Below are 27,145 nucleotides of genomic sequence, written 5' to 3'. Positions count from 1 at the left end.
ACCCTTACCACCTGGGGCGGCACGTCAGGAAGTCCAGCATCCAGTTGCAGAGGATGTGTTTAGTCCCAGGGTCCTTAGCTTATTGATTAGCTTTGAGGGCACTATGGTGTTGAACGCTAAGCTTTTGTCAATGAATAGCATCTCACATAGGTGTTCCTTTTGTAAAGGTGGGAAAGGGCAGTGTGGAGTGCAATAGAGATTGCATCATCTGTGGATCTGTTGGGGCGGTATGCAAATTGGATTGGGTCTAGGGTTTCTGGGATAATGGTGTTGATGTGAGCTGTGACCAGCCTTTCAAAGCACTTCATGGCTACAGACATGAGTGCTACGGGTCGGTAGTCATATAGGATGGTTACCTTAGTGTTTCTTGGGCACAGGAATTATGGTGGTCTGCTTAAAATATGCTGGTGTTACAGACTCGGACAGGAGAGGTTGAAAATGTCAGTGCATGGTCAGCGCATGCTCGCAGTACACGTCCTGGTAATCCGTCTGGCCCGCAGCTTTGTGAATGTTGACCAGTTTAAAGGTACTCACATCCGCTACAGAACCTTGATCACACAGTCTTCCAGAACAACTGGTGCTCTCATGCATGTTTTAGTGTTATTTGCCTCGAACCGAGCATAGAAGTAATTTAGCTTGTCTGGTAGGCTCGTGTCACTGGGCAGCTCTTGGCTGTGCTTCCCTTTGTAGTCTGTAATGGTTTGCAAGCCCTGCCACATCCAAAGAGCGTCAGAACCGGTGTAGTATGATTCCATCTTAGTCCTGTATTGATGCTTTGCCTGTTTGATTGTTCATCGGGGGGCATAGCGGGATTTCTTATCAGCTTCCGGGTTAGAATCCCGCGCCTTGATAGAGGCAGCTCTAGCCTTAAACTCAGTGCGGATGCTGCCAATAAAGCATGGCTTCTGGTTGGGGTATGTACATACGGTCACTGTGCGGATGACTTCATCGATACACTTATTGATGAAGCCAATGACTGATGTGGCTATACTCCTCAATGCCATTGGAGGAATCCCGGAACATGGCTCATTCAATGCTGTCTTAGTGCCAGCCTCTGACTGTGGTGGTGTGTAAACAGCTATGAAAAATACAGATGAAAACTCACTAGGTAGATAGTGTGGTCTACAGCTTATCATGAGATACTCTACCTCAGGCGAGCAATAGCTGTGCATGCATATGTGCCTTCTCACACACACACGTGTGTCACTGTGTGTGTTACACACCTCTGTCTGCCTCACCCTCTCTGCCATCCACTCTGTCTTCCTGTTAGAACTCCTATACCTCCATCTCTCTACAGCCCCCTATTAGTCAGGTTTCCAGTTAGGTCAGAGGTCGGGGGGTGTAATAGTAACTAATGGCTCTGCGTTTCCTCTTAACCGCCCCTGGAGAGAAAGCTTGCTTCCCAAATAGCACTATATTCCCTATTTAGTGTACTCCATTTGACCCTTGTCAAAAGGAGTGCACTATATAGGGGATAGGGTGCCATTTTGGATGCATCCAAAGCCAATTATTGGCCATGTGATCCTGACTTGGCTCTACACAGCTCGCCATGCTTTATTTGCCATGTGTGTGCGTGCTTGCGTGTGTGCGTGTGTGGGTGTGTGTGTGTGTGTGCGTGCGTGCGTGTGTGTATGTGTGTGAGCGGGAACTGAACGCTCGACTTGCTGTGTTTGATTAGACAGAGCTAACCTTAAACACACTGGTTATTAATAGGATGCCTAAGAGAAAAAGGGAAACCAGCAAGCATAAAGTGTGTTCTGGTTTTGCCAAGGACTGGACTCCCAAGTCTCTGAAAACACTGGAGCTAATAGAAGAAGGTAAGGAGGGGAGAGAAGGAGGGAGGAAATATGAGAGAGAGAGGGGGGGGGGGGGTGTACTGTGCAGCCAAAAGAGGAAGGTAAAGTGGAGTGAAAGAGTGAGAGTTGGTCTTTCTCAACATTGCAGTAATCAGTTTAGGTAGTACTATAAAAAAAAGCCAAGTAGAACAAAAATCAAAAAAAATACCGGAGAAATAGAAATATGAAGGACACGAGAAAGTAAGTAAGCTACAGTAACTTACAGGGTCAGTGCCAATACCATATTTAAAATGTGCAGGGATACTGGAGTGGTAGGGGTAGATATGAATAGGGGTACGGTAAGTAATGATCAGGATATGTGATAAATTGAGTAGCTGCAGCGTATATGATGATTGTATTTGAGTGGGTGTGTGTATAGAGTCAGTATGAATATGTGTGTGTGTTATATGTGTGTGATCAAATTAAGTGTGTGTGTATGTGAGTGTGTGCAGTGGTGTAAAGTACTTAAGTGAAAATACTTTCAAACACTACTTAAGTTGTTTTTCAGGGTATCTGTACTTTACTATTTATGTTTTTTACAACCTTTACTTTTACTTCACTACATTCCTAAATTATATACTTTTTACTCCATACATTTTCCCTGACACCCAAAAGTACTCTTTACATTTTGAATGCTTAGCAGGACAGCAAAATAGTTCAAATCACACACTTATCAAGAGAACAACCCTGGTCATCCTCTGCCTCTGATCTGGCTTACTCACTAAACACACGTGCTTCGTTTGTAAATTATGTRTGAGTGTTGGAGTGTGCCACTGGCTTTCCGTACATTACAATAACAAGAAAATGGTGCCGTCTGGTTTGCTTAATATAAGGAATTTGAAATTATTTATACCTTTATACCTTTTGATACTTAAAAACCTCTTGAGGATCCACCCCTTTTTTTCAATTTTCGCCTAAAATGACATATCCAAATCTAACTGCTTGTAGCTCAGGACYTGAAGCAAGGATTTGCATTTTCTTGGCACCATTTGAAAGGAAACACTTTGAAGTTTATGGAAATGTGAAAACAATGTAGTAGAATATAACACAATAGATCTGGTAAAAGATAATACAAAGAAAAAAACAACCGTTCTTTTGTATTTTTTTGTATCATCCTCATTTTGAAATGCAAGAGAAAGTATAATGTATTATTCCAGCCCAGCTCCAATTTAGATTTTGGCCAGTAGATGGCATCAGTGTATGTGCAAAGTTTTAGACTGATCCAATGAACCATTGCATTTCTGATCAAAARGTTGTATCAAGCKCAAATGTGCCTAATTTGTTTATTAATAACTTTAAATGTTCAAAACTGTGCACTCTCCTCAAACAAATGCATGGTATTCTTTCACTCTAATAGGTGCTGTAAATTGGACAGTGCAGTTAGATTAACAAGAATTTAAGCTTTCTGCAAATATCAGATATGTCTATGTCCAGGGAAATGTTRGCGTTACTTACAACCTCATGCTAATCGCATTAGCCTATGTTAGCTCAACCGTCCTGTAGAAGGGACACCAATCCCGAAGAAGTTTTAAGTATATTTTAGCAATGACATTTACTTTTGATACTTAAGTGTATTTAAAACCAAATACTTTTAGACTTTTWCTCAWGTAGTATTTTACTGGGTGACTTTCACTTTTACTTGAGTTGTTTTCTATTAAGTTATCTTTACTTTTACTCAAGTATAACAATTAGGTACTTTTTCCACCACTGTGTATGTGTGTGTGTGCGTGTTTGTGTGTGTGTGCCATAACCAGCCTTTCAAAACCCTTCATGACTACAGATGTGTGTGCATCAGGGCGGTAGTCATTGTGGCAGGTAGCCATAGAGATCTTGGGAACAGGATTGACTGTGGTCAGGTTAAGACATGTTGGGATTCCTGAAGCACCACCGCAACGCGCAATAWTTTACCGCTGTAGTATCGGTGATCGACATCTGTCTATATTAGTTACTATGCTGTTACTAAGCAGTAATGTATTACGGCAGTGTTATGTTGCGACACGACACCTAACAGAAAGTGCACATGCGCACTATTGGTCCGGGGCTGTATGGCACGAGATTTTTTTCTAAACACTGAACTGTACTCCTGTCTCCTGTCTGATGATATTTTCCACAACACAAATATTACAACTGCTAATACTGCAGCAGAAGCAAACTCCTTCRTCTGTTACTCATTCACCCGCATGAGGCTGCAGTACGTTGAGTATCCCGGGGAAGTCGTGAAGGGCTATTGTGTGGTTGTGTTTATTAATTTTTTATTAAATAATGTAAAACAATGTTGTGTATGTTTACTATTGTGTGATTGTGTTCATGAGTCAGTTATTATAGAATGTGAAGCTATATGTATGTTTACTACTTTTCATTAAATCAAGTATGGCTACAAATATTGTTTACACATTCGTTCATATGTGCAGAATATTTTATATATATATATAAAATATATATATATATATATAGCCTACAGAAATTGGTTAAGTTATGGCCTAAAATGCATGTGTTCATATGGGCAGAATATTGTATATACATTTGTTTATGTGGTTATATAAAGGCTGAAGGCTAAAAACAGACTATACTATATCTAGGCCTATATCTAGTTCCTACAATGTATTTTTTGTTTTTACACCATCCATTAACACCCCAAACACTATAAAACATGTATTTCAAATAACCCAAAAATACCCCAAAATATAACAATGCAGTGCCATCCAAGAATGTGCTTTGTATTCTGGCCTGATAAGGATTTTGGAGTCATTGAAAGGGATGAAATTGATAATTGTCACGAAGCAGTATCAAAATAGGCAGTGCTCATTTTTCTCAGATGGATTTTGGAATATTCACAACTGCAACGCGAAAGTGTAGGCGACGCTCTTCAGGTAAGACTCCAGCCGTTGACTCGTGTACTTTTCAACCAGTGACATCAGATCCTTCTGTTGCTTGCAGGTAGCGGGGTTTTTGCCATGGCGGTGGAATGCCAGCAAGTCACTCATGCATATATATTTTTTAAATGGGAACAATGGGAGCAATGACAGGGGGAAATTATTTTAATGTAAGTGTCCAGCCAGGGCAGGGCAGCATTTTACAACAATCCAATGTTATAGTCTTGTGAATCTCTTATGCATATATATTTTTTTTAATGGGAGCAATGGGAGAGATCATTGGGAGAAATACTGATTTCAAAATAAAATGGACTACATTCTCATTCATATTATCAAGACATGAGGTGAGTATCAAAATTGTTTTAAAAGATGCCCTTTCCTTAAAGTTGAACCTTGGCTAGATCTTTAGTATAATAGACTATAGAGTCAACTCAAAATATGGAATTCTGTTGTTTTGAAATAGCCTACATTTTCCGTATTATAATGAGAAAACAATAAAACAATAAAACGATATTGGCCAAATAGKTTTTATGATGTCCRATATTAAATTGACTTATTCGACAGTTAAAATATTTTATATAAACATTGGATTTATGTGGTCCAAATTTCATAATCATTTTCATTTTCAGACTTTTTCCTACCCATATGTTTCTCCTCACTCAGAAAGCCTGCTCACAGAAGACAATACCAAAGCTGATAATAGTGACTTGATTGAATTGTGAGAGCCCAGTATAGCCTAAGCCTAGGCTATTGTCACTTTTTGTCTCTAAAATCACAATGTTTCCATTCCTATAGTCATGTGACAAAGAGTCTGCTTTAACTGAAAGGTCCAAATGTCGGCCTTTTACCAGATAKWTTTTRTRCGGTATTAAATGTATTTTTTTCATAACTGATAAAAATGCTGTATGCTATAGCCTATAGATAATATTTTGCCCATATGAACACATTTATTTTAGGCCTTATAAAGAAGAGCTATGCATGATTTAATGAAAAGCAACAGACACAAAATTGTTTCACATTCTCCAATAAAAGACTCAAACAAAAACAGGTAAGAGGCTATACAGGTGGCTACAGGTGGCTACACATTTGTCCCGCCAAATAGGCCTACAAGTAAAGCTGACGTATCTCAACGAAACTAATTGCACGAGGGGGTCTGTGCGCTGCACAGTACCTTCCACAAAATGTTTTGCTTGACAAAAAGAAACAGAAGCATAAGCGGAGATTATATACTGGGCAACGGAGAGGTTGAAAATGCCCGTGAATATGCCCGCCAGCTGTTCTGCACATGCTATGAGAACGCACCCTGGAAAAAGAGAGAGAGAGACAGAGAGCGAGAGAGGAAGGGGTAGTGTGAAGCCAAAAGAGAAAGGAAAGGAGGGAGAGAAATGATGGGGAAGGGGGAACTGTCTCTCCCTGTCTCTTTCTCTCTACAACAGCGCGTTCTCTTTGCCTCCCACATCTCACGCCTTCCACAGTCTCTTCTTCCACCGCGTCTGCCTCTCCTTTCCTCTAACTTTCTTCTTTTACCCCTCTTCTTCCCTCTTTCCCCTCTCTCTGTGTGTCTTTCTCTCTCCTCAGTTGGTTGGAGAGTGAATGCCTTATCATAAAGTATTTTGAAGAGCGATAGAGTGAGCGAAAGAGAGGGAGAGAGATAGAAAGAGAGAGCGAGAGAGGAGAGCCGAAGGTGATCATGTTAGAGAAGGAGATATGGAYAGAGGGTTCAATTGAGAGAGACAAGAGTAGCACTTTCTCAGTGAGAGAAGTTACCAATCTCTACATAGTCATACATTTTTTTGCATTTGTTCCCAAGTCAGCATTTGACATGTCCAACCTATATTGATTCCCTAGGAAGTGCCAATGACTCTCACTCTTCTCATGATTATTGTTCTATCCTTGTCAGATGTAGTTCTGTTATTGTTGTGTCGATTAAKCTAGAATTAGACACACACACACACACTACTGTCTGTTTGCTGTGTTCACCCAATATTAACACTGGGCTTTGGTTCTAATCTGTCCAATAACACACTGACTGGCTGACAGCCTGATGTCTTATCCATAGGTTCCAACACTGTAACACTGTCTACTGTAGCATCTGGGCATCCATACTTATACACACTGTCTGTCTCATTCACGTGAAATCGTATTATCTCTGACTCACTCACTAAGTCAGTCACTCTCTCTCCCTTCCTCCCCCCCTTCTCGCTCAGTCAAATTCATATACGAATTGCTTCATTGGCATGATATACGTTGAGTAAATATTGCCAAAGCATCAATGTCGCAACTGCACTTGAGTTATACACATTGTAATTCAATAAAATAAAAAGTAATAACTTGTAATCACCGTCTTTCTTTCTCAGGCCACAGACGAAGACTCGCCCCCTAACAACTTCCTGACCTACACCATCACATCGGCATCTGCATTCCGTAGTTACTTCAGAATTATCATGGTGGAGGGCTACGCAGGTCAGCATACACGCAGATAAACACACACATACACGCACATATTGAAATGATGCTTGTTTTGAGTAACCTCAAAAACCTTTGAGTAAGGCTTTACATGATACAAAGGAACTTGTTGTCTGAACATAATACACATTCATTTTGATATTTGGCTAGCAATTTTTACACTAAGTACTGTACATATTTTGTATGTAGGCCTAACTAGAATATAAAGTTGCTGTGTTATGTCATGCTCCTGCTGTAAACCCTGCTGGCTCTACAGTCCTTAGCATCACACACGTCCTCAGCACTCTGCTCTCTCAACGCTCTCTCGCCACGCTCTCCCTCCCTCATCTCTCCTCCCCTCTCCTCAGTGATCAGTGTGAACAGCCCACTGGACTACGAGATGGTGCCTGAAGGACTGATKTACCTGACTGTGATGGCCAAAGACGGGGGGAACCCAGCCCTCAACAGCAGTGTCGCTGTCACCGTGGAGCTGTTTGTCAGTACATCACCCCCCTTTATGCTTTCTAATAGTTTCATCCAAAACTCATGTACCAGGATTGGGTTCAATTCGAATGGAAGTCAGTCGATTCAGGAAGTGACTTGAATTTACAATTTAAAAATGGAAACTTTAGATATAAATAGTTTCTCAATTTTAACCTCTATGGGATGGGTGTCCCTAAACCGTGACGGTTGTTGCTAACGTGCGCTAATGTGACTAGAATGACATTGTACACAACAGCCAACTTTCCGGTACATAGACATGTCTTATATGGGCAGAAAGCTTAAATTATTGTTAATCTAACTGCAGTGTCCAATCAACAGTAGCTATTGCAGTGGAAAAAAATACCATGCTATTGTTTGAGGAMAGTGCACAACRACAAAAAAACGTATCACGGCATCTGGTTTGATATATTCACCTCTGAAGGTAAATAATGTACTTACATTCAGTAATCTTGCTCTGATTTATCAACCMGAGGGTCCCAGAGATAAAATGTAGCATAGTTTTGTTTGATAAAATCTATTTTTATGTTCAAATGTAGGAACTTGGGTCTACAGTTTGACCCAACTGCTGTCTCTTGCTCCACACCCTGGTCATGTGTGAAAGTTAGTGGTTAAGCTAATGATCCYTCATGTATGATACCCCTGGGATCGTGTAAACTTACATTATTTACCATACCATTTTTGTATGTTCTCTATAGTTATGTACTTGAAAATGTATCAATTGGACAATTCAGCACATGGGCAAACTCCTGGCAGACTTGATACAAAATGTTGTGCAGTAATGTAATTCTTCACTGGATGAGTCTGAAACTTTGCGCGCACAATGCTGCCATCTGGTGGCAAAGATCTAAATTAGACCTAGACTCATATCTGAAAGTATGGCCTTCATCTTGCATTTTAAAAACAAATAAACACATGTTTTTTGGTTTATATTATCTTTTACCAGATCTAATGTGTTATATTCTRCTACATAAATTTCACATTTCCACAAACTTCAAAGTGTTTCCTTTCAAATGGTATCAAGAATATGCTTATCAAGGGGTGGTGTTGCAATCTACTGCAAAGATAGCCTGCAGAGTTCTGTATTACTATCCAAGTCTGTACCCAAACAATTCGAGCTTCTACTTCTAAAAATCCACCTTTCCAGAAACAAGTCTCTCACTGTTGCCGCTTGCTATAGACCTCCCTCTGCCCCCAGCTGTGCCCTRGATACCATATGTGAATTGATTGCCCCCATCTATCTTCTGAGCTTGTGCTACTAGGTGACCTAAACTGGGACATGCTTAACACCCCGGCCATCCTACAATCCAAGCTTGATGCCTTCAATCTCACACAAATTATCAATGAACCTACCAGGTACAACTCCAAATTCGTAAACACGGGCACCCTCATTGATGTCATCCTAACTAACTCGCCCTCCAAATACACCTCTGCTGTTTTCAATCAAGATCTCAGCGATCACTGCCTCATTGCCTGCATCCGTAATGGGTCTGCGACCAAACGACCACCCCTCATCACTGTCAAACGCTCCGTAAAACACTTCTGCGAGCAGGCCTTTCTAATCGACCTGGCCAGGATATCCTGGAATGACATTGACCTCATCCAGTCAGTAGATGATGCCTGGCTATTTTTTTTAAATGCCTTCCTCACCATCTTAAATAAGCATGCCCCATTCAAAAAAWYTTGAACTAGGAATAGATATAGTCCTTGGTTCACTCCAGACCTGTCTGCCCTTGGCCAGCACAAAAACATCCTGTGGCATTCTGCATTAGCATCGAATAGCCCCCGTGATATGCAACTTTTCAGGGAAGTTAYGAACAAAATAKKCAGGCAGTTAGGAAAGCTAAGGCTAGCTTTTTCAAACAGAAATTTACATCCTGTAGAACWAACTCCAAAAAGTTCTGGGACACTGTAAAGTCCATGGAGAATAAGAGCACCTCCTCCCAGCTGCCCACTGCTCTGAGGCTAGGAAACACTGTCACCACCGATAKATCCACTATAAGTGAGAATTTCAATAAGCATTTCTCTACGTGTCATGATCGTCGTCAGGGTGGAAATGACCGGACCAAGGTGCAGCGTTGTGAGCGTACATTTATTTTTATTATGAATGTCGCCAACAAAAACGTGGACAACTACAAATACCTAGGTGTCTGGTTAGACTGTAAACTCTCCTTCCAGACTCACATTAAGCATCTCCAATACAACAMTAKATCTAGAATCAGCTTCCTATATTGCAACAAAGCATCCTTCASTCATGCTGCCAAACATACCCTCGTAAAACTGACCATCCTACCGATCCTCGACWTCGGTGATGTCATCTATAAAATAGCCTCCAACACTCTCCTCAAACAACTGGATGCAGTCTATCACAGTGCCATCCGTTTTGTCACCAAAGCCCCATACACTACCCACCATTGCTACCTGTACGCTCTCGTTGGTTGGCTCTCGCTTCATACTCGTCGCCAAACCCACTGGCTACAGGTTATCTACAAGTCTCTGCTAGGTAAAGCCCAGCCTTATCTCAYCTCACTGGTCACCATAGCAGCACCCACTCGTAGCACGCGCTCCAGCAGGTATATCTCACTGGTCACCCCCAAAGCCAATTCCTCCTTTGGTCGTCTTTCCTTCCAGTTCTCTGCTGCCAATGACTGGAACGAACTGCAAAAATCTCTGAAGCTGGAGACTCCCTCACTAGCTTTAAGCACCAGCTGTCAGAGCAGCTCACAGATCACTGCACCTGTATATAACCCATCTGTAAACAGCCCATCTATCTACCTACCTCATCCTCATAGTGTATTTATGTATTTATCTTGCTCCTTTGCACCCCAGTATCTCTACTTGCACATTCATCTTCTGCACATCTACCATTCCAGTGTTTAATTGCTATATTGTAATTACTTCGCCACCATGGCGTATTTATTGCCTTACCTCCCTTATCTTACCTCATTTYCACTCACTGTATATAGACTTCTTCTTTTCTTTTGTTCTACTGTACTATTGACTGTATGTTTTGTTTATCCCATGTGTAACTCTGTGTTGTTGTATGTGTCGAATTGCTATGCTTTACCGTGGCCAGGTCGCAGTTGCAAATGAGAACTTGGTCTCAACTAGCCTACCTASTTAAATAAAGGTGAAAAAAAATAAACATTGCTTCAGGTCCTGAGCTAAAGGCAGTTAGATTTGGGTATGACATTTTAGGTGAAAATGGAAAAAAAGGGTACGATCCTTAAAAGGTTTAACATTCTCTGTACATCCTTCCATAGAGAAACATTATAGAAACACATAAAAAACAGTAAATAACCCCTACATAAACAGCTAATAAACACTAGCTGCATAGACAAACATTAAAATGTTAATTTCTGTCACTATTTCTGGCGTGTCCCCTGCTGTGGCAGCTGCTATAGACTGCTATTAACTATCTGTGCCTTGTGCTGCGCTACTAAAGCCCTGTGTGTGATGCTGCCACAGTGATAACCGAGAGAGGAGAGGAGAGAGAGGAGAGAGAGAGAGAAGACGAGAGAGAGAGATTGAGAGAGACGAGTGAGAGAGAGAGAGAGATGAGAGAATGAGGAGAGACGAGAAAATTAGAGAGAGACGAGAGAAGAGAGAGAGAGAGAAGAGAGAGAGAGAGAGAGAAGAGAGTACGAGAGAGAGAGAGAAGAGAGACGAGAGAGAGAGAGAGAGAGGAGAGAGAGAGAGAGAGAGAGAGAAGAGAGAGAGAGAGGAAGACAACACTGAGGCTACAGCTGGGATGCATAGCGGTTCATCTTGTGATCAGAGACTTCCCAAATAAATGGAGTACAGTGAGTCAGACGTTTACATACACTTAGGTTGGAGTCATTAAAACTCATTTTTCAACCACTCCACACATTTCTTGTTAACAAACTATCGTTTTGGCAAGACGGTTAGGACATCTACTTTGTGCATGACACAAGTCATTTTTCCAACAATTGTTTACAGACAGATTATTTCACTTAAAATTCAKTGTATCACAATTTCAGTGGGTCAGAAGTTTACATACACTAAGTTGACTGTGCCTTTAAACAGCTTGGAAAATTGCAGAAAATGATGTCATGGCTATAGAAGTTTCTGTTAGGCTAATTGATATCATTTGAGTCAATTGAAGGTTTAACTGTGGATGTATTTCATGGCCTACCTTCAAACTCAGTGCCTCTTTGCTTGACATCATGGGYAAATCAAAAGAAATCAGCCAAGACCTCAGAAAAACATTGTATACACAATTGTATACACAATTCTGGTTCATCCTTGGGAGCAATTTCCAAATGCCTGAAYGTACCATGTTCATCTCTGTAACAAACAACAGTACGCAAGTATAAACACCATGGGACAACGCAGCCGTCATACCGCTCAGGAAGGAGTCGCGTTCTGTCTCCTAGAGATGAACTTATTTTGGTGCGAAAAGTGCAAATCAATCCCAGAACAACAGCAAAGGACCTTGTGAAGATGCCGGAGGAAACAGGTACAAAAGTATCTATATACACAGTAAAACGAGTCCTATATCGACATAACCTGAAAGGCCGCTCWGCAAGGAAGAAGCCACTGCTCCAAAACCYCCATAAAAAGCCAGACTACGGTTTGCAACTACACATGGGGACAAAGATCATACTTTTTGGAGAAAGGTTCTCTGGTCTGATGAAACAAAAATGTAACTATTTGGCCATAATGACCATCATTATGTTTGTAGGAAAAAGGGGGAGGCTTACAAGCCGAAGAACACCATCCAAACTGTGAAGCACTCAGGAGGGACTGGTGCACTTCACAAAATAGATGGCATCATGAGGATGGAAAATGATGTGGATATATTGAAGCAACATCTCAAGACATCAGTCAGGATGTTAAAGCTTGGTCYCAAATGGGTCTTCCAAATGAACAATGACCCCAAGCATATTTCCAAAGTTGTGGCAAAATGGCTTAAGGACAACAAAGTCAAGGTATTGGAGTGGCCATCACAAAGCCCTGACTTCAACCCTATAGAAATGTGTAGCCAGAGCAACTGAAAAAGCATGTGCGAGCAAGGAGGCCTACAAATCTGACTCAGGTTACCCCACTCTGTCAGGAGAATGGGCCAAAATTCCCCAACGATTTGTGGAGCTTGATGAGGCTATCGAAACGGTTGACACAAGTTAAACAATTTAAAGACAGATCTCAAAAATACTCATTGGTGTAAGTAAACTTCTGACGCCTGGGAATGGTGATGAAAAATAAAAGCTGAAATAAATCCATTTCTCTATTCCTTTTATTGACATTTCAATTCTTAAAATAAAGTGGTGATCCTAACTGACCTAAGACAGGCAGATTTTACTAGGATTAAATATCAGGAATTGTGGAAAAACTGAGTTTAAATGTATTTGGCTAAGGTGTATGTAAACTTCCGACTTGTACAACTGTACCTACACACTAACACACACCCACACAGATACACACACTGTAAGCTGGATGTCTAAAACCCTGCTGGTACYATARGTTGGTAATCAGAACCATAATAATGAAACAGAAAAATGTCACAGCCTTAATATCCATTGTTGGACAAAGTAACTATTCCACTACAGTCCCGACAGACCACAGAAAAAGGGCTACAAATATATCAACAACATTATACTACTACTAAGCAAGAGACTATCAGACTCCCCGCACAATACATTTACACACAAAGAAACAGGCTACATATCATAATGTGTTTATTTATTGTTTAAGTAAGATCTATTTACTGTTCATGTGATTGTGACGACTTAGTCTATTTTCTTTGCTCGCCTTCTCCCATAGGATGAAAATGACAACCCACCAAAGTTCAGCAAGCCGTCCTACATTGCCAAGATCCCTGAGAACATCATTGCAGGTGCGTTGGAGTCATAGAAATAGAATAACTTTATTACATAAAAAATTATATTTCTACGGTTGGAGTCATTTAGCGAAGACAGCTGGGTTGTGTCTAAAAARCTTACTAGCTGTCAAAAAARCCTGCTTCCTCCATCRTCCAATGCACTTTGGGAGAAAGGCCAGGCGTGGAGGAAACAAGGACAGAGGAAGCAAGGATTTGACAGCTAGTCATGTTTTCAGACACAGCCCTGGTGTTACAATGAGGTCAATGGCTGAGACTGGGTGAGACTGGGTGACTATGCATTCCCTCTGTTCAATTCAAAAAGCTTTGATATAGATCATTACAATTGCCTTTTAAAAAAGTAATACAGTAATTCAATGGCCAAATCACACCATATCACTTTTTACCCTTTACCTTGAGTTTCTTAAACATTAGCTTTTTCAAGTATATTCCTTTCTTTGCTTTGTGTCCGTATTTTATTTGTCAAATTTTTTATTTTCTTATTTTTCTTTTTCTTAACTTGTCTTATCTTTTTGTGTTGATTTGTATAGTATTTTTAAGTGCTTAGCGAGCCAGTGCAGTTAAATGACTATCTCTATCCAGAGCAGAATAGCCGATTATGCTTATTCATTCTCATGAATGTATTCAGTGGACTCTTTCATCCCAGACAATAGATTTGTTTCCAATCGCTGGAGGAAATGAGATATTTGACTACCCCCTCGTCCGTCAAAGCTGCTGCGGAGCTTGGCAAATAGTTCAGACACACACACACACACWSKCRSCKCCSARKSARACACACACACACACACACATATATAAATATACACTGGAGGGCTGATTTGAAAGCAAAGTGGGGCTGGTGGACTGTGAGGCTGGATCATGGAGCTAATTTAGCTAGCTAACACCAGGCCTCTGGACTCAGCCTCTCCCAGCCTCTTATCCCCTTCCCTGGGTATTATTGATCATGGCTCTGCCAGGCATGGACCACAATGCCAAACAAGCTGATAATCCACTAATCTATAAACCCACTCACTGCCACTATCCTTCACTGGAAAGGGGGGATGGAAAGTTCTGTTTTTAGAATTATAGACGCAGACAGTCTGTTTCTCTCTCCACTGGCTGTCTCTGTTCTGTTGTCCTTTTTCTGTGTTTCTCTCTTTCTCACTACTCTGTCTCCTTCTCTCTCTTTCACTCTGAATAACCACCCCTTTCTCTCCCCCTTTCTCACTGAGATCCCCCATTCTTGCTCCCCCTTCTCTCTTTCCCTCCTCATATCCCTTAATTCCTCGCCCCATCCCCCTTGATATCCCTTCTTCTCTCTTCCCCTCTCTTTTACTCACTCCTCCTCTCTCTCTCTTCCTCAGGGGCGACAGTTGTGTTTGTGAATGCCACTGATCTGGATGCCTCCCGAGAGTTTGGACAGGCCTCCCTCATTTACTCCCTACAGGGCTCCTCCCAGTTCCGCCTCAACACTCGCTCAGGTGTGTGTGCAGTGGCGAACTTAACATCAGGCAACTAAGGCAATTGCCTGGGCAAATTGAGAACACGTTCTCATTTACAATTGCGACCTGGCCAAGATAAAGCAAAGCAGTTCGACACATACAACAACACATAGTTACACATGGAGTAAAACAAACATACAGTCAATAATACAGTGAAAAATAAGTCTATATACAATGTGAGCAAGTGAGGTGAGATAAGGGAGGTGAAGGCAAACAAAATATATATATAAATAAATAAAAATATAAAAAGGCCATGGTGGCGAAGTAAATACAATATAGCAAGTAAAAAAATAAAAAATAAACACTGGAATGGTTGGTTTGCAGTGGAAGAAAYTGTAAAGTAGAGATAGAAATAATGGMGTGCAAAGGAGCAAAATAAATAAATAAATACAGTAGGTAAAGAGGTAGTTGTTTGGGCTAAATTATAGATGGGCTATGTACAGGTGRAGTAATCTATGAGCTGCTCTGACAGCTGGTGCTTAAAGCTAGTGAGGGAGATAAGTGTTTCCAGTTTCAGAGATTTTTGTAGTTCGTTCCAGTCATTGGCAGCAGAGAACTGGAAGGAGAGGCTTACCATTGGGCGTTAGAATCGTAGAATACACAAGGTTGCGATTTAAAAATGTTGTGGTGCATCAGCGGTTTTCCTCTTGTTATGTCAGTCGTTGACTGTCACTCAATTAGTCATGTCAGCTAATTTTTTTATAGAGTGCTAGGTGAGTTAGTCTAGCTAGCTAKCCTAAACCTTGTTGTAATCATGGCTGAATTACCTTCCGGGAACGAATGGCACCTCCAGCGGCCCCCCTCTAGCGGTTTGGGGTCCTGACCMGCAACCAAATCTCGCTTAGGGCCCCCAAAAGGCTCTGGGAGGGGGCCTCAGAGTGGCCTCTGCGGGGGCCTCCAAATCACTAAGTCTGCCCCTATGTGTGTGGGTGTGTGTGGGTGTGTGTTTGTGTGTGGACCTGCATGTGTATGAGCATGTGTAAATGCAAGAAAGCGAGTGRGTTTTTGTACATGCTTGTATAGTGTCAGATGTGTGTTTGACCTATATATTACTGTGTGTGTGTTTCAGGAGAGATCACCACTACAGCCTTACTGGACAGAGAGCTTAAGTCGGAGTATATCCTTATTGTCAGAGCTGTGGATGGAGGGGTGGGGCCACTGCAAAAAACTGGCATTGCCACGGTAACCCATCGCCATTTTCATACCTCTTCATGTTTCTTATTGRTCTCAGAGCATTTAGATCAGACCTGGTCAATTATTTTCTACGGAGGGCCACATTAGAATATATTTTTGTCATCGCGGGCCAGAATCATATRACAGGATTATACATAATGTGTATGACTGTGTTGACCGATATAGCTACTGTAAATCACATCCAGATATGCTACTTATTTTACTTTTTTAACATGCACAGAAATAAACCACATCCATGTTCTCCTTTTGGTAGGTAGTTTCATTATTTAACATGCAATGAACTACACAGAGGGAAAAGTACACTGTGCATTCAGCACCACGGACATAAGTCTTGTTAACGGATATGCACAAAAACAAGAACGAGAGAGAGCTCAACATTACATTTAAACTACTCAATCAGTGTGAGGAGTGAAGTCTCTGATGGGCATTGACTAGAGCAGTGAAGTCAAGTATAGTTTCTGACGTCGCTATGCGCAGGATTGCTGAGAGGTGAGTCAGTAAGAGATGATCTGTGCCTTGACTTGTTATATTTCATCACTTAAAATGTCTGTTCACATACATAGGTTGACCCAAAKAGTACWAACATCTTCTGAACATAACTCCTAATCTTTGGAAAGTTTTGTTCATCGAGAGATGCATAGAACCTCGTCAGTGAKATTGTTTTGAATAGTTCTCCAATCACTCCATCAGACTGAAGATCGATAAGCTCAGTGGGAGCGTTATCCACATTGAAGGTGAAAGGAGAGGAAACCAAAAGCATGTCATTTTCCAACACTTTGAAAACCTCAAAACGACGAGATAACTCACAGCTCAAAGCATGCAGCAGCAATGTATACTTCTCCCGCTGGTCATCTGATAGGGAACAGACTAGTAGTGTCGGAAGGTGGGTGAGATTGTTGGCTTCTACTTGGTGGGTCAGGAGGAGTAATTTTCCCTTGAAGGCTTTGACAAGGCTGTACATCTGATGTGCAAAAAGGCCCTTCCRTTTTAGTTTGAAATTCAGTTCATTCATGAGGGCCATGATGTCCACGGTGAAGGCAAAATCAGCCAGCCATTCTTTATCTTGCAGTTGAGGGAAATCCACATATTTTCCTTTCATTTGCAAAAACTCAACAATCTCTGACTTCAGGTCCCACACCCTTTTACAGCCACCTTCTCCAAACTCAGCACTCTCACGTTTGACTGGTAGGGAGATCTGCATGACCTGACTCTGTCTCTTCCAACAGTGAGACAACCTGCTATGGTTTAAAGAGTTTTGCTCTTATGAAGTTTACCACTTTAGTGACTGTATCCACAAAATGGCTCATTTTCAGAACACATTACAGAGCACCTCCTGATGAATAATGCAATGCAGGAAAATAATTTTCTGATCTGGGTTCACCTCAGCTACTTGATCTTGTATCCTTTCAAAAGACCAACGTTTTTCCTTTCAAGTTTGGCACCCATCGGTGGCACACTGGTAACTTTTCAAAACTCAGTCCCAGCTTTGTCACACACTTATTAACCTCCTCCAATAAATATTTCCCTGTGGTTGTGCTCTTCATTGACTGCACTGAAGCAAGCTCCTCTGTCATTTCAAAGTCTGGGGTAATGCCTCGTAAGAATATCAACAACTGTGCCATGTACGTGCATCACGCTCTCATCCAGGGCCAAGGAGAAATAAGTGAAATCCCTTACCTTGTCTTTCAACTGTTGATCCATATTGTCCCCCTCAGCTAATGGCTGCTATGTTTAGCAATTTTGTGGGACAGGTACATAGCTAGCTCTCGCAATTCTGTCATTTGCTGAATGCAGTTTTGTGAAAAGTCCTTGCTGCTTTTGCAACTGAGAAATCAACTCCTTCGATGCACTTGCCCTCTGCTTAGAAGACATATTCCTAGATTCTCTGCATGCTTCATCTGGAAGTGTCGGGACAAGTGGTAGTCTTTCCAGACAGCGATGCTCCTTTGCACACTAAGCACAAAGCTTTCCCTGATACCTCAATAAATAAATATTTCGTTATCCACTCTTGCTGGAACACCCTACATTCATTGTCTACTTTCCTTTCCTTTTCATTGAAATCTTTGAAAAACAAAATTCTGACTATTTGTAACTGTGACATGTGTGTCAGCCTGTCAGTCACTGTCTGTCCATGTGCAGTTGTTATTTATACGTGCCTTCAAAATAAATGTCCCACAAGCGGTGGGAGATAAATCATTACACAAAGGCGAGTATTCATTGGACTTTTCATTTGAATAACAAATATGTTTTTTTTTTCAAAACTTTACTAATCGCAAATTCTTTATGTGATCTGAGCATGATTCCGCGGGCCGTATTGAATCAGGTCGCGGGCCGCATATGTCCCCCGGGCCGGCCTTTGCCTAGGCCTGATTTACATGCTTCTTTTCACTTTGACTCTCTCTATCTCTCTCTATTCTATCTCTATGCCTTCAACTGAAATCAGAACAGTCATCAACCCTTTRTTCTCCTCCCTCCAGGTGAACATCACCATCCTGGACATCAACGACAATGCCCCTATGTGGCGAGGTGAGCCCTACCATGCCAACGTGGTGGAGATGAGCCCCATGGACACTGACGTAATCTCTGTGAGTTCAGCTTGCCTTGACCTTTGATGCCCTGACCCCCAAAGATACGCTTTTGCTTGTAGATAAGACAGATCGCTGACTTTTTGGTGGATATTGTTTTTCCTGTTCTGACTTGCCTAGTTAAATAAAGGTTAAATAATKTTTTTTTAATTAAATAAATACTAAACTGATAGGGACTAGGAACTTTAAATGCATTTGAATGCTTCTCCCTTAGATCAGATATGCGGGGTATTTCGGTGGAAAAAAATGAACTGTGCTGTACAATGTGTAGCCTGAGGAAACATACTAAATGGGTTACAGTTCAGGGATTTAGAGACACTTCTACAGGTAAGGCGGATTCTGCTGAAAGACAAAGACTTGATTTCAGCATATTTAGACCTAACCCACTGTACTCTGACAGAAAATATACAATACATTTCCCACCGTGCAAATCAACTCAGAGGGCTCTATTTTAACAAACCTGACACAATGATACATCTTATCACTGGCGGTAGCGCTATAGGTCAGAGGGTGTGTCAGAAATATTTTTGCTATTTTCACTGCAGGAATTATGAGCACAATAGCCGTCGGTGGCAAAGGGGCTTGGTTTTCAATCAACACGTTCCATGGCTTAATACTGCATGCATTTGTCTCAAGTTCTGTAGGTTATTGATSGTCTTTGCGTTGTCAACAACTCCAATATGGCTGGGGGCACGGAATATTKTTGTGCTAGTCCATTGTTGATTGATACTACAGTTTATTAAATAGCATAGGCRACAGTAATGAGTAGGGATGTAACAATCGACTGATACCCATGGTCCCGGTTCAAATGTTTAAAGGTCCCGCACAATCATCCTATTTCCCCAAATAAAAAGAGTCTCTGAATTACCAAAACATCACCCATAATATTTGTACGCTATTAACCTGTTCACACGTGCCAACACACGGCTGTGATCATTCTACAGTGGTCCCTGTAGCATAAGATCAAGCCGGTGTGATAAAAAGAACGTCCAGTTTAGGTATGACGCAACAATCAGCATTTGAGCTGGCCACACTGTTTTTTTCAGAAACATTTTGCACAAACACAGTCCTTACAAAGTTATTTTTTATTTTTTATTTCACCTTTATCTAACCAGGTAAGCTAGTTGAGAACACGTTCTCATTTAGAACTGCGACCTGGCCAAGATAAAGCAAAGCAGTGCGACACAAACAACAACAGAGTTACACGTGGAATAAACAAGCGTACAGTCAATAACACAATAGAAAAAAAAGTATATATACAGTGTGTGCAAATGGCGTGAGGTGGTAAGGTAATAAATAGGCCATAGTAGCGAAGTAATTACAATTTAGCAAATTAACACTTGAGTGATAGATGAGCAGATGGTGATGTACAAGTAGAAATACTGGTGTGCAAAAGAGCAGAAAAGTAAATAAAAACAATATGGAGATGAAGTAGGTAGATTGGGTGAGCTATGTACAGATGGGCTATATACAGCTGCAGCAATCGGTTAGCTGCTCAGATAGCTGATGTTTAAAGTTAGTGAGGGAAATATAAGTCTCCAGCTTCAGCGATTTTTGCAATTCGATTTTTGCAATTATGTCCAGAATGTGAGCAGTTTATTTTTGGATGCAATATTCCGACATTCACAGAAGTAGATACAGTAAAACACAATCATCCAAACCGATAAAAATGTAGGCTATGTTTGTCCTCGCGCTAACTGAGGAAAGACTGACCTATCACAAGCATTCATATTTTTATAACTCTCGGCTGACAGAAACTACAATATGAATGAACTAATAGCAATTACTATTTATAATTAATCACATCACGGGTGAGCTCACCATTGATCGAAATAATTGAGTAAAACACTTTCTAGAAATCGATAGTAATCCGACGATGGTTAGTTTCTGCGCATCGCCATGTTTGTTTTTTCACAGAAACCAAAGGTAAGAGGAGACAAGATGAGTTTGGTCTGTTTATAGTATGCATGTTGAAGGGGGTGTGTTGTCTACCATCGTTCACATCCCAWCATTCACTTCCGGAAGTTCTCGAAAAATGAGTGAACCTTTACTCACCTCATTTTGATATAACATCCTTGGTCCAACAAACGGTTACGTGAAAATCAGAATGCATTTTATGTCAAACTTGGCTCCACACATAGCTGGAATTAGCTTAACTCATCATAATCAGTTCAAACTTCAATAAAGTATTTTACACACATAATATGTGTCTGTTACAATCTATGCAATAATCGGAATGCAAGTTGTCACCAGTACTTGAAAACATTTGAATAAAACAGTAAATATATAAATAATTATCAGACAAAACATTTTCTGATAGTGATTTATTGATACAAGCGGAGCGTGCCAGCAGTCAATCACGTAACCTCTCACTCCCACTCTGAGCCATTCAGTGTTGTTGTTCATCTATGTAGCTAGTGAGCTAAGCTGTAGCATTAGCAATGTCTTCCAAAAGGAGACAACTCACAAATGTGGAAATTCTGTAGATTTTTTAATATTCTGACAATGAGTCTGAAAGTCAGGAATCGGATTCTGACAGTGACAGTGAGGAGCTGCCCCCCAACCTTGTAGCCATTGAGAACCCTGAATCTGAGGACCCCTTACTCACTGATGAAGTCCCAGGTCCCTTTGAAGATGCTGGTGGTGATGGAGGCAGACCGACAATGGATGAAGTACAGGAGTTCTGTGGTAGCTGGAAGGCTGSCAGCCATTTCACCCCTCTTGGCCCTGCTGTTTGCTTTGATGAGTCCCAGTCTGGAGTGCAAAGCCCCTTGCCATTTCCATCTGAGGCAGAGTGCTTCAAGTTGTTTCTGACAGAAGTGGTGGGAGACATAGTAGAAGAGACCAAACGCTATGCCTTGGAGCTACAGGAGAAGAGAGAGCCAGGAGTAAGGGGGAAACTAGCTAAATGTGTGAAACCACAATTAGTGAAATGTATACCTTCCTGGTGACAGTCCTCATGGTAATAGTAAAGAAGAACTCCCAAAGATAATACTGGAGCACAGATCCTATGTTTGCAACTTACTTCTTTGCCACCCTCTTTTCCCAAGACCGCTTCCTAGTTCTGCGTGCGATGCCTGCATTTCGTCAACAATGCTACTGCCAACCTAAATGACCCTTTATACAAAATAAGAAATGTTCTTACCAGCCTGACATCAGCATTTGGTTGGGTCTTTGTGCCATACAAGGACCTATGCATTGATGAATCCCTGATGTTATGGAAAGGTAGGCTGGCGTTCTGTCAATATATTCCCTCCAAAAGGCACAGGTTTMGGGTCAAGTTCTTTGTCATGTGCGACGTGAAGACAGGATTTGTCCASGACATTATAGTTTACACAGGGTCCACCACTGACATCCAACATTATGATGAGCTTGGGGTGTCCGGGTCCACGGTGGCGACAATGCTGGCTCCTCATCTCGGCAAGGGACACACTTTGTATGTGGACAATTGGTACAGCAGTCCCACACTKTTCCAGCATCTGCTCTCCAACAGCACAGGGGCCTGTGGCACAGTCAGGTCAAACAGAAAAGGAGATGCCGGCATTCGGAAGCAGGAAGATGCAGAGAGGGGAGGTGGAGTTCAGGGAGAATGGTCAACAGCTGGCAGTAAAGTMGCATGACAAACYAGACGTCCATGTCCTCTCTAGTGTCCATACAGCAACCATGTCGGGCACAGGGAAGGTGGACCACCTGACGGGAGAGAGGAAGATCAAACCAGACTGTGTGCTTGATTATAACCTCAAAATGGGAGCAGTGGTTAAGGCGGACATGATGAACAGCTTTGTGGAATGCACTCAGAAAACTTCCAAGTGGTATYAGAAGATATTTTTCCATCTGATCGACACTGCTGTCCTCAATGGCCACATAGTTCACCACCAACTAACAGGTGAGATGATTAGGGAACAAGGTATTTTTTGTAATTGGACGTACAGTTCACATAAAAAAAATCACATACAGCTCCATTACGCAATTATAGTGACAATATCTCACCCACCTACCCACTGCCTCATCATCCTCTCCTTTCCCTCATCCTCATCCTCCCCACTCCCTCATAGGTAAAGTAATTACCTACCAAAAGTATAGAGAAAACCTCATGAGAGAGCTGCTAGAGGAGCACCACACCCCTCGGCGCCCATCCACTGGGGGCTGTCCTGCTGCAGACAACCCCCTACGCCTCACTGCAGTGCATTTCCCCTGCAAAGTCCCTCAAACTGTTGCTCAAGGTAGTCGCACACGGAGGCACTGCAAAGTCTGCCTGTCTGGCACCAGGAGGAGGAGGCAGAGGAAGTTGACAAAATACATGTGTTMAGCTTGTGATACACCTCTATGTGTTTCACCATGCTTTGGGGAGTACCATATGCTCAAGCACTATTGAACACATGTGCTGCAATTACTGACTGACCTGACCGGTGACCTGCCATGATACTATGCCTTTAGAGGTGGAGGGTGGAAACGCAGTTGTTGTTCAGTCACTGCATGAATATGAAATATGGGTTATGCGTATTCAGGTTTTTTCCCCTCTKGTAAAACAAGTTTGTTGATGTTGCTGTTCAACCAACCACCACCAATACTGCAATAAAATAGACAACTATTACATATTGGCCTGTGTTTTCTTGCTGTGTCTTCATTCAGTAAAACTGTTAAAAGCTGGCCTCAATCTTCAGCTCGAAAGTTGTCCAGCTCCAGCTCCAGTTATGATATTGGCCAATATTTMTTGTGTGTGTGATTTCTGAAAGTACAGAATAAAGAGGAATTATTAGTAATTCGAATACAATATCAAGATATAGCAATAAAACKATTTTACAAAGAAGTAACATGACACTACTATAATAATATATTGCATTGAGATCCAGTGCCTTATGACTCCTAAGTGGCGCAGCGGTCTAAGGCCAGGGTAGCTTCAAAATACAACACAAGCTAATAGTTCTCTGACGCAATTAGCATTGTTTTATAGAGCTAATAGAAGAATGTAAGGGTGTATATAGCACCCTAAAGGTTATGAAATGAGTAACGTTACCTCGCGTGTCCGCGGTTATAAGGAATATACACAAATATGTTATGCTCCATACATACAGTGAGCTACAGTAGAAATGACATACCACAACATACAGAAACTATTATAACGAAATAAGGCACTTACATTGATAAAAACGCACACATTTCCAAAGTGATGAAAAACTATTTTTTTGTGAAGTAATATACCTGCACAGCATTCCAAAGAAGGAAAAAGCACATTATTGGGCGTAAACCTAAGAATGAGGCTGTGGAAGCCTTCCAGGGCAGAGGTCTGGTAGAGGGGGTTCAACTTGGCAAAATCCTTCAGTAAACGCTTGTTGCGCAGAACCTTCTCCAGCTTGTACACTGTTTTGGTGGTTAGAATAGAAGTGAGTAGTATTATAATATCTGAAAAAGTCACAGATTTGATCATTTATTGTCATACAGTACATACCAGCCATTTGTTGGTGCTTCTGGGGGGAGCATGGAGGCACTTCGAGAAAATAGGATCGTCATGTGTGTGGTCATTCCGCAAGTGATTGAAAAGCGATGTCCACCTTGCTACCCTCTGTTCACCACATTCTCCAGTACTCGTCGACTCGTGATGCTCTGCACCCATTTTTTTCAACATCAGACATTCCTTGTCCTTGGCGACTACCTCCACTTCCCTAGAAATACTAGATKTTTTTTTTATTTTACCTTTATTTAACAAGGCAAGTCAGTTAAGAACAAATTCTTATTTACAATTTCGGCCTACACCGCCCAATCCCGGACGATGCTGGGCCAATTGTGCMCCGCCCTATGGGACTCCCAATCACGGCCAGTTGTGATACAGCCTGGATTCGAACCAGGGTGTCTGTAGTGACGCCTCTAGCACTGAGATGCAGTGCCTGTGCCACACAAAAAGAAATATTGATTTGATCAAACATAACTTAATATTTCCTTTACATTGTAGGGGGTATGCTTGCTTTAGCTCGATGGGTGAGCGCATTTGGCACTTTTGGGATTATTSCCATTGTACCAATCTAGCTAAATCAAGCATTTTAGCTAATTAGCATKTTTTCTACTAATTACTACTTCTTTCTATTTTGCAACTACTTAGCATGTTAGTTCACGTTCCCCTAACCTTAAGCGTTTTAGGTAACACTTCCCCTAACCCTTCCCCTAACCTTAACCCTTTAACCTAACTCCTAAACTTAACCCCTAACCCTAGCCAGCTAGCTAACGTTAGCCACCTAGGCACCTAGCTAGAATTTGTAACATATAATACGTTTTGCAAATTCTTAACATATTGCACATTTTGAATATACGGAACATATAATATGAATTGTAATTCGTAACATATCATTCAAAATGGGTGATGGACATCCACATATTAATACTTAACATATGACATGTAACATACTGTATCTATCAGGTTTGAAGGTAAGACCCAGATGCAGACTGTGTCAAAGTAACACTGTTTATTACAGCAACATGGCAGGCAAACGCCAGGTCAAGGCAGGCAGGAGTCGATAACCAGAGTAGTGGGGGAAAGGTACAGGACGGCAGGCAGGCTCAGGGTCGGGTCAGGTAGAGGTCGGTAATCCAGAGGTGGGACAAAGGTACAGGATGGCAGGRYGGCTCAGGGTCAGGGGCAGGCAGAGTGGTCAGGCAGGCGMGCTCAGAGTCAGGACAGGCAAGGGTCAAAACCAGGAAGGCGAGAAAGGGCGAGACTGAAAAGCAGGTGGCTGAGACAAAAAAAATGCTGGTTGAKTTGACAAACAAGACGAACTGCCAACAGACCATTAGAGAACACAGGTATAAATATACAGCGGATAATGGGGAAGATGGGCGACACCTGGAGGGGGTGGAGACAATCACAAAGACAGGTGAAACAGATCAGGGTGTGACAGTATCATACCGTACTAAATGGAGTGTCCCGGATTTGCGTACAGAATAATATGAAATGCTCTGAGACCAGGATGCCCTCGCACACCTGATCCTGAAACACCTTGACCAACCAAAAACCTACACCAGAGCATTCTTTATAGATTTTTCCTCTGCCTTTAACTCCCTATAACCACACCTTCTACTAGCCAAAATGAATGAACTGGACATTAACCCACACCTCATTRACTGATATCACTGGTTTCTCAGTGATATCTGCGTGGCAKCATCAGCATTCAAATGCTTGCAAAATGGCTTGCGCAATATTAGGCTTTATTAGTTGAGTGACAACCAATGTAAATTGCCTGGTTATTGTTATGAAATACYTTGTTGAAAATMGTGTTTTACCAGAATAAAAGTAAACTACTGGAGGCACAACTCTCATATGGCTATAACTGCTGATCGGGGCTTAGCCTAKATTCGATTTTATTTTGATTGTTCGGGTTTACCTTCAGCAATATTTTTGGTAGTTTTGCTTTAAACAATCATGGTCATTTTTTTAAATACAGGGTAAAGTTGATAAGGGGTACGCTTGCGAACCGCACTGCATGGCCGAAGCAGGAGGAGAAGAGAAGCAGGAGGAGAAGAGAGGCTCACTGACAAAAACTTCCAAATGGTCAAAACCATTCGATTTTGAGACTGGGTGAAATCCAAAATTGTGCTATATATCATAGATATTTTTTTAAGATAAATATTGACATTACTATTTCAAACACTTATTATCTGCAAAAAAATCACAAGTTAATTAGTAGATGATGGGGGCAAAAAAAACATACATTGCCTAATCTGATAGTGGGGTGATACAGTGGTTCTTCCTTTAAAAGTAGTGTCGTACTGCAGCTTGCAGGCTGCTGCAGAATTATGTCACGTTATTTTAAGTGTTAGCCAATGTTGCCATTAATGCTAGTTAGTGCTAGTTTGACCACCAGAGGGTATCTTTGAGAAGCATTTGACTTTTTTAACATTGGCTGTACTAGAGAATGTAAAACCGTTTGTGCAAGAACATTGTATATGGGATCGATTTTAAGAAATGTTCATTTGATTAATATCATGGTGTTTCGATTCCAAGAAAAACCCTCAGGGTTTCTGTTAGGAAAATATGGCGCTGTACAACGTGACCGATCGGGAGTAGGCTACTAAGTGACAGCGAGTGAAGAGCAAAATAATCCTAACATTTCCAGACCCTAATTGTAGTCTAACCAATACCTAAAGGGAGATTCAGTGAAAATAAACATCTCATTGATTTATCAAGACCAGTCCCCATGCTTGTCTCAGAGCAGCGCGAAACAATGCAGAAATYGTTGACCACACGTGGGTAGGCTATTGCTTCAAATCCWATTATAACAATTGGATGACTTTGGGTGTTCCAGTAAGCAACAAATTGTTACCTTCATTAGCRTACTTTTTTCCAATATCTGTCATTCAGTGATATTTATTCACATAGTAA

The 27,145-nt window shown here is 41.5% G+C and overlaps 1 protein-coding gene across 1 annotated transcript in view; it reads left to right on the top strand.

Annotated features, from left to right (window-relative positions):
- The window catches only part of LOC111951671 (cadherin-23-like), a 115,415-nt gene that overhangs the window by 54,320 nt on the left and 33,950 nt on the right, over positions 1-27,145 (top strand). Inside the window, exons 7-12 of the mRNA XM_024134577.2 lie at positions 7,066-7,171; positions 7,522-7,649; positions 13,439-13,511; positions 14,858-14,974; positions 16,065-16,177; positions 18,667-18,774. Coding sequence (XP_023990345.2) covers positions 7,066-7,171; positions 7,522-7,649; positions 13,439-13,511; positions 14,858-14,974; positions 16,065-16,177; positions 18,667-18,774 — 645 coding nt within the window. The remainder of the gene's footprint in view (positions 1-7,065; positions 7,172-7,521; positions 7,650-13,438; positions 13,512-14,857; positions 14,975-16,064; positions 16,178-18,666; positions 18,775-27,145) is intronic.

Source organism: Salvelinus sp. IW2-2015, linkage group LG25, assembly GCF_002910315.2.
Source record: "Salvelinus sp. IW2-2015 linkage group LG25, ASM291031v2, whole genome shotgun sequence".
Taxonomy (NCBI): Eukaryota; Metazoa; Chordata; class Actinopteri; order Salmoniformes; family Salmonidae; genus Salvelinus; species Salvelinus sp. IW2-2015.
This window is presented reverse-complemented; position numbering and strand designations above follow the sequence as displayed.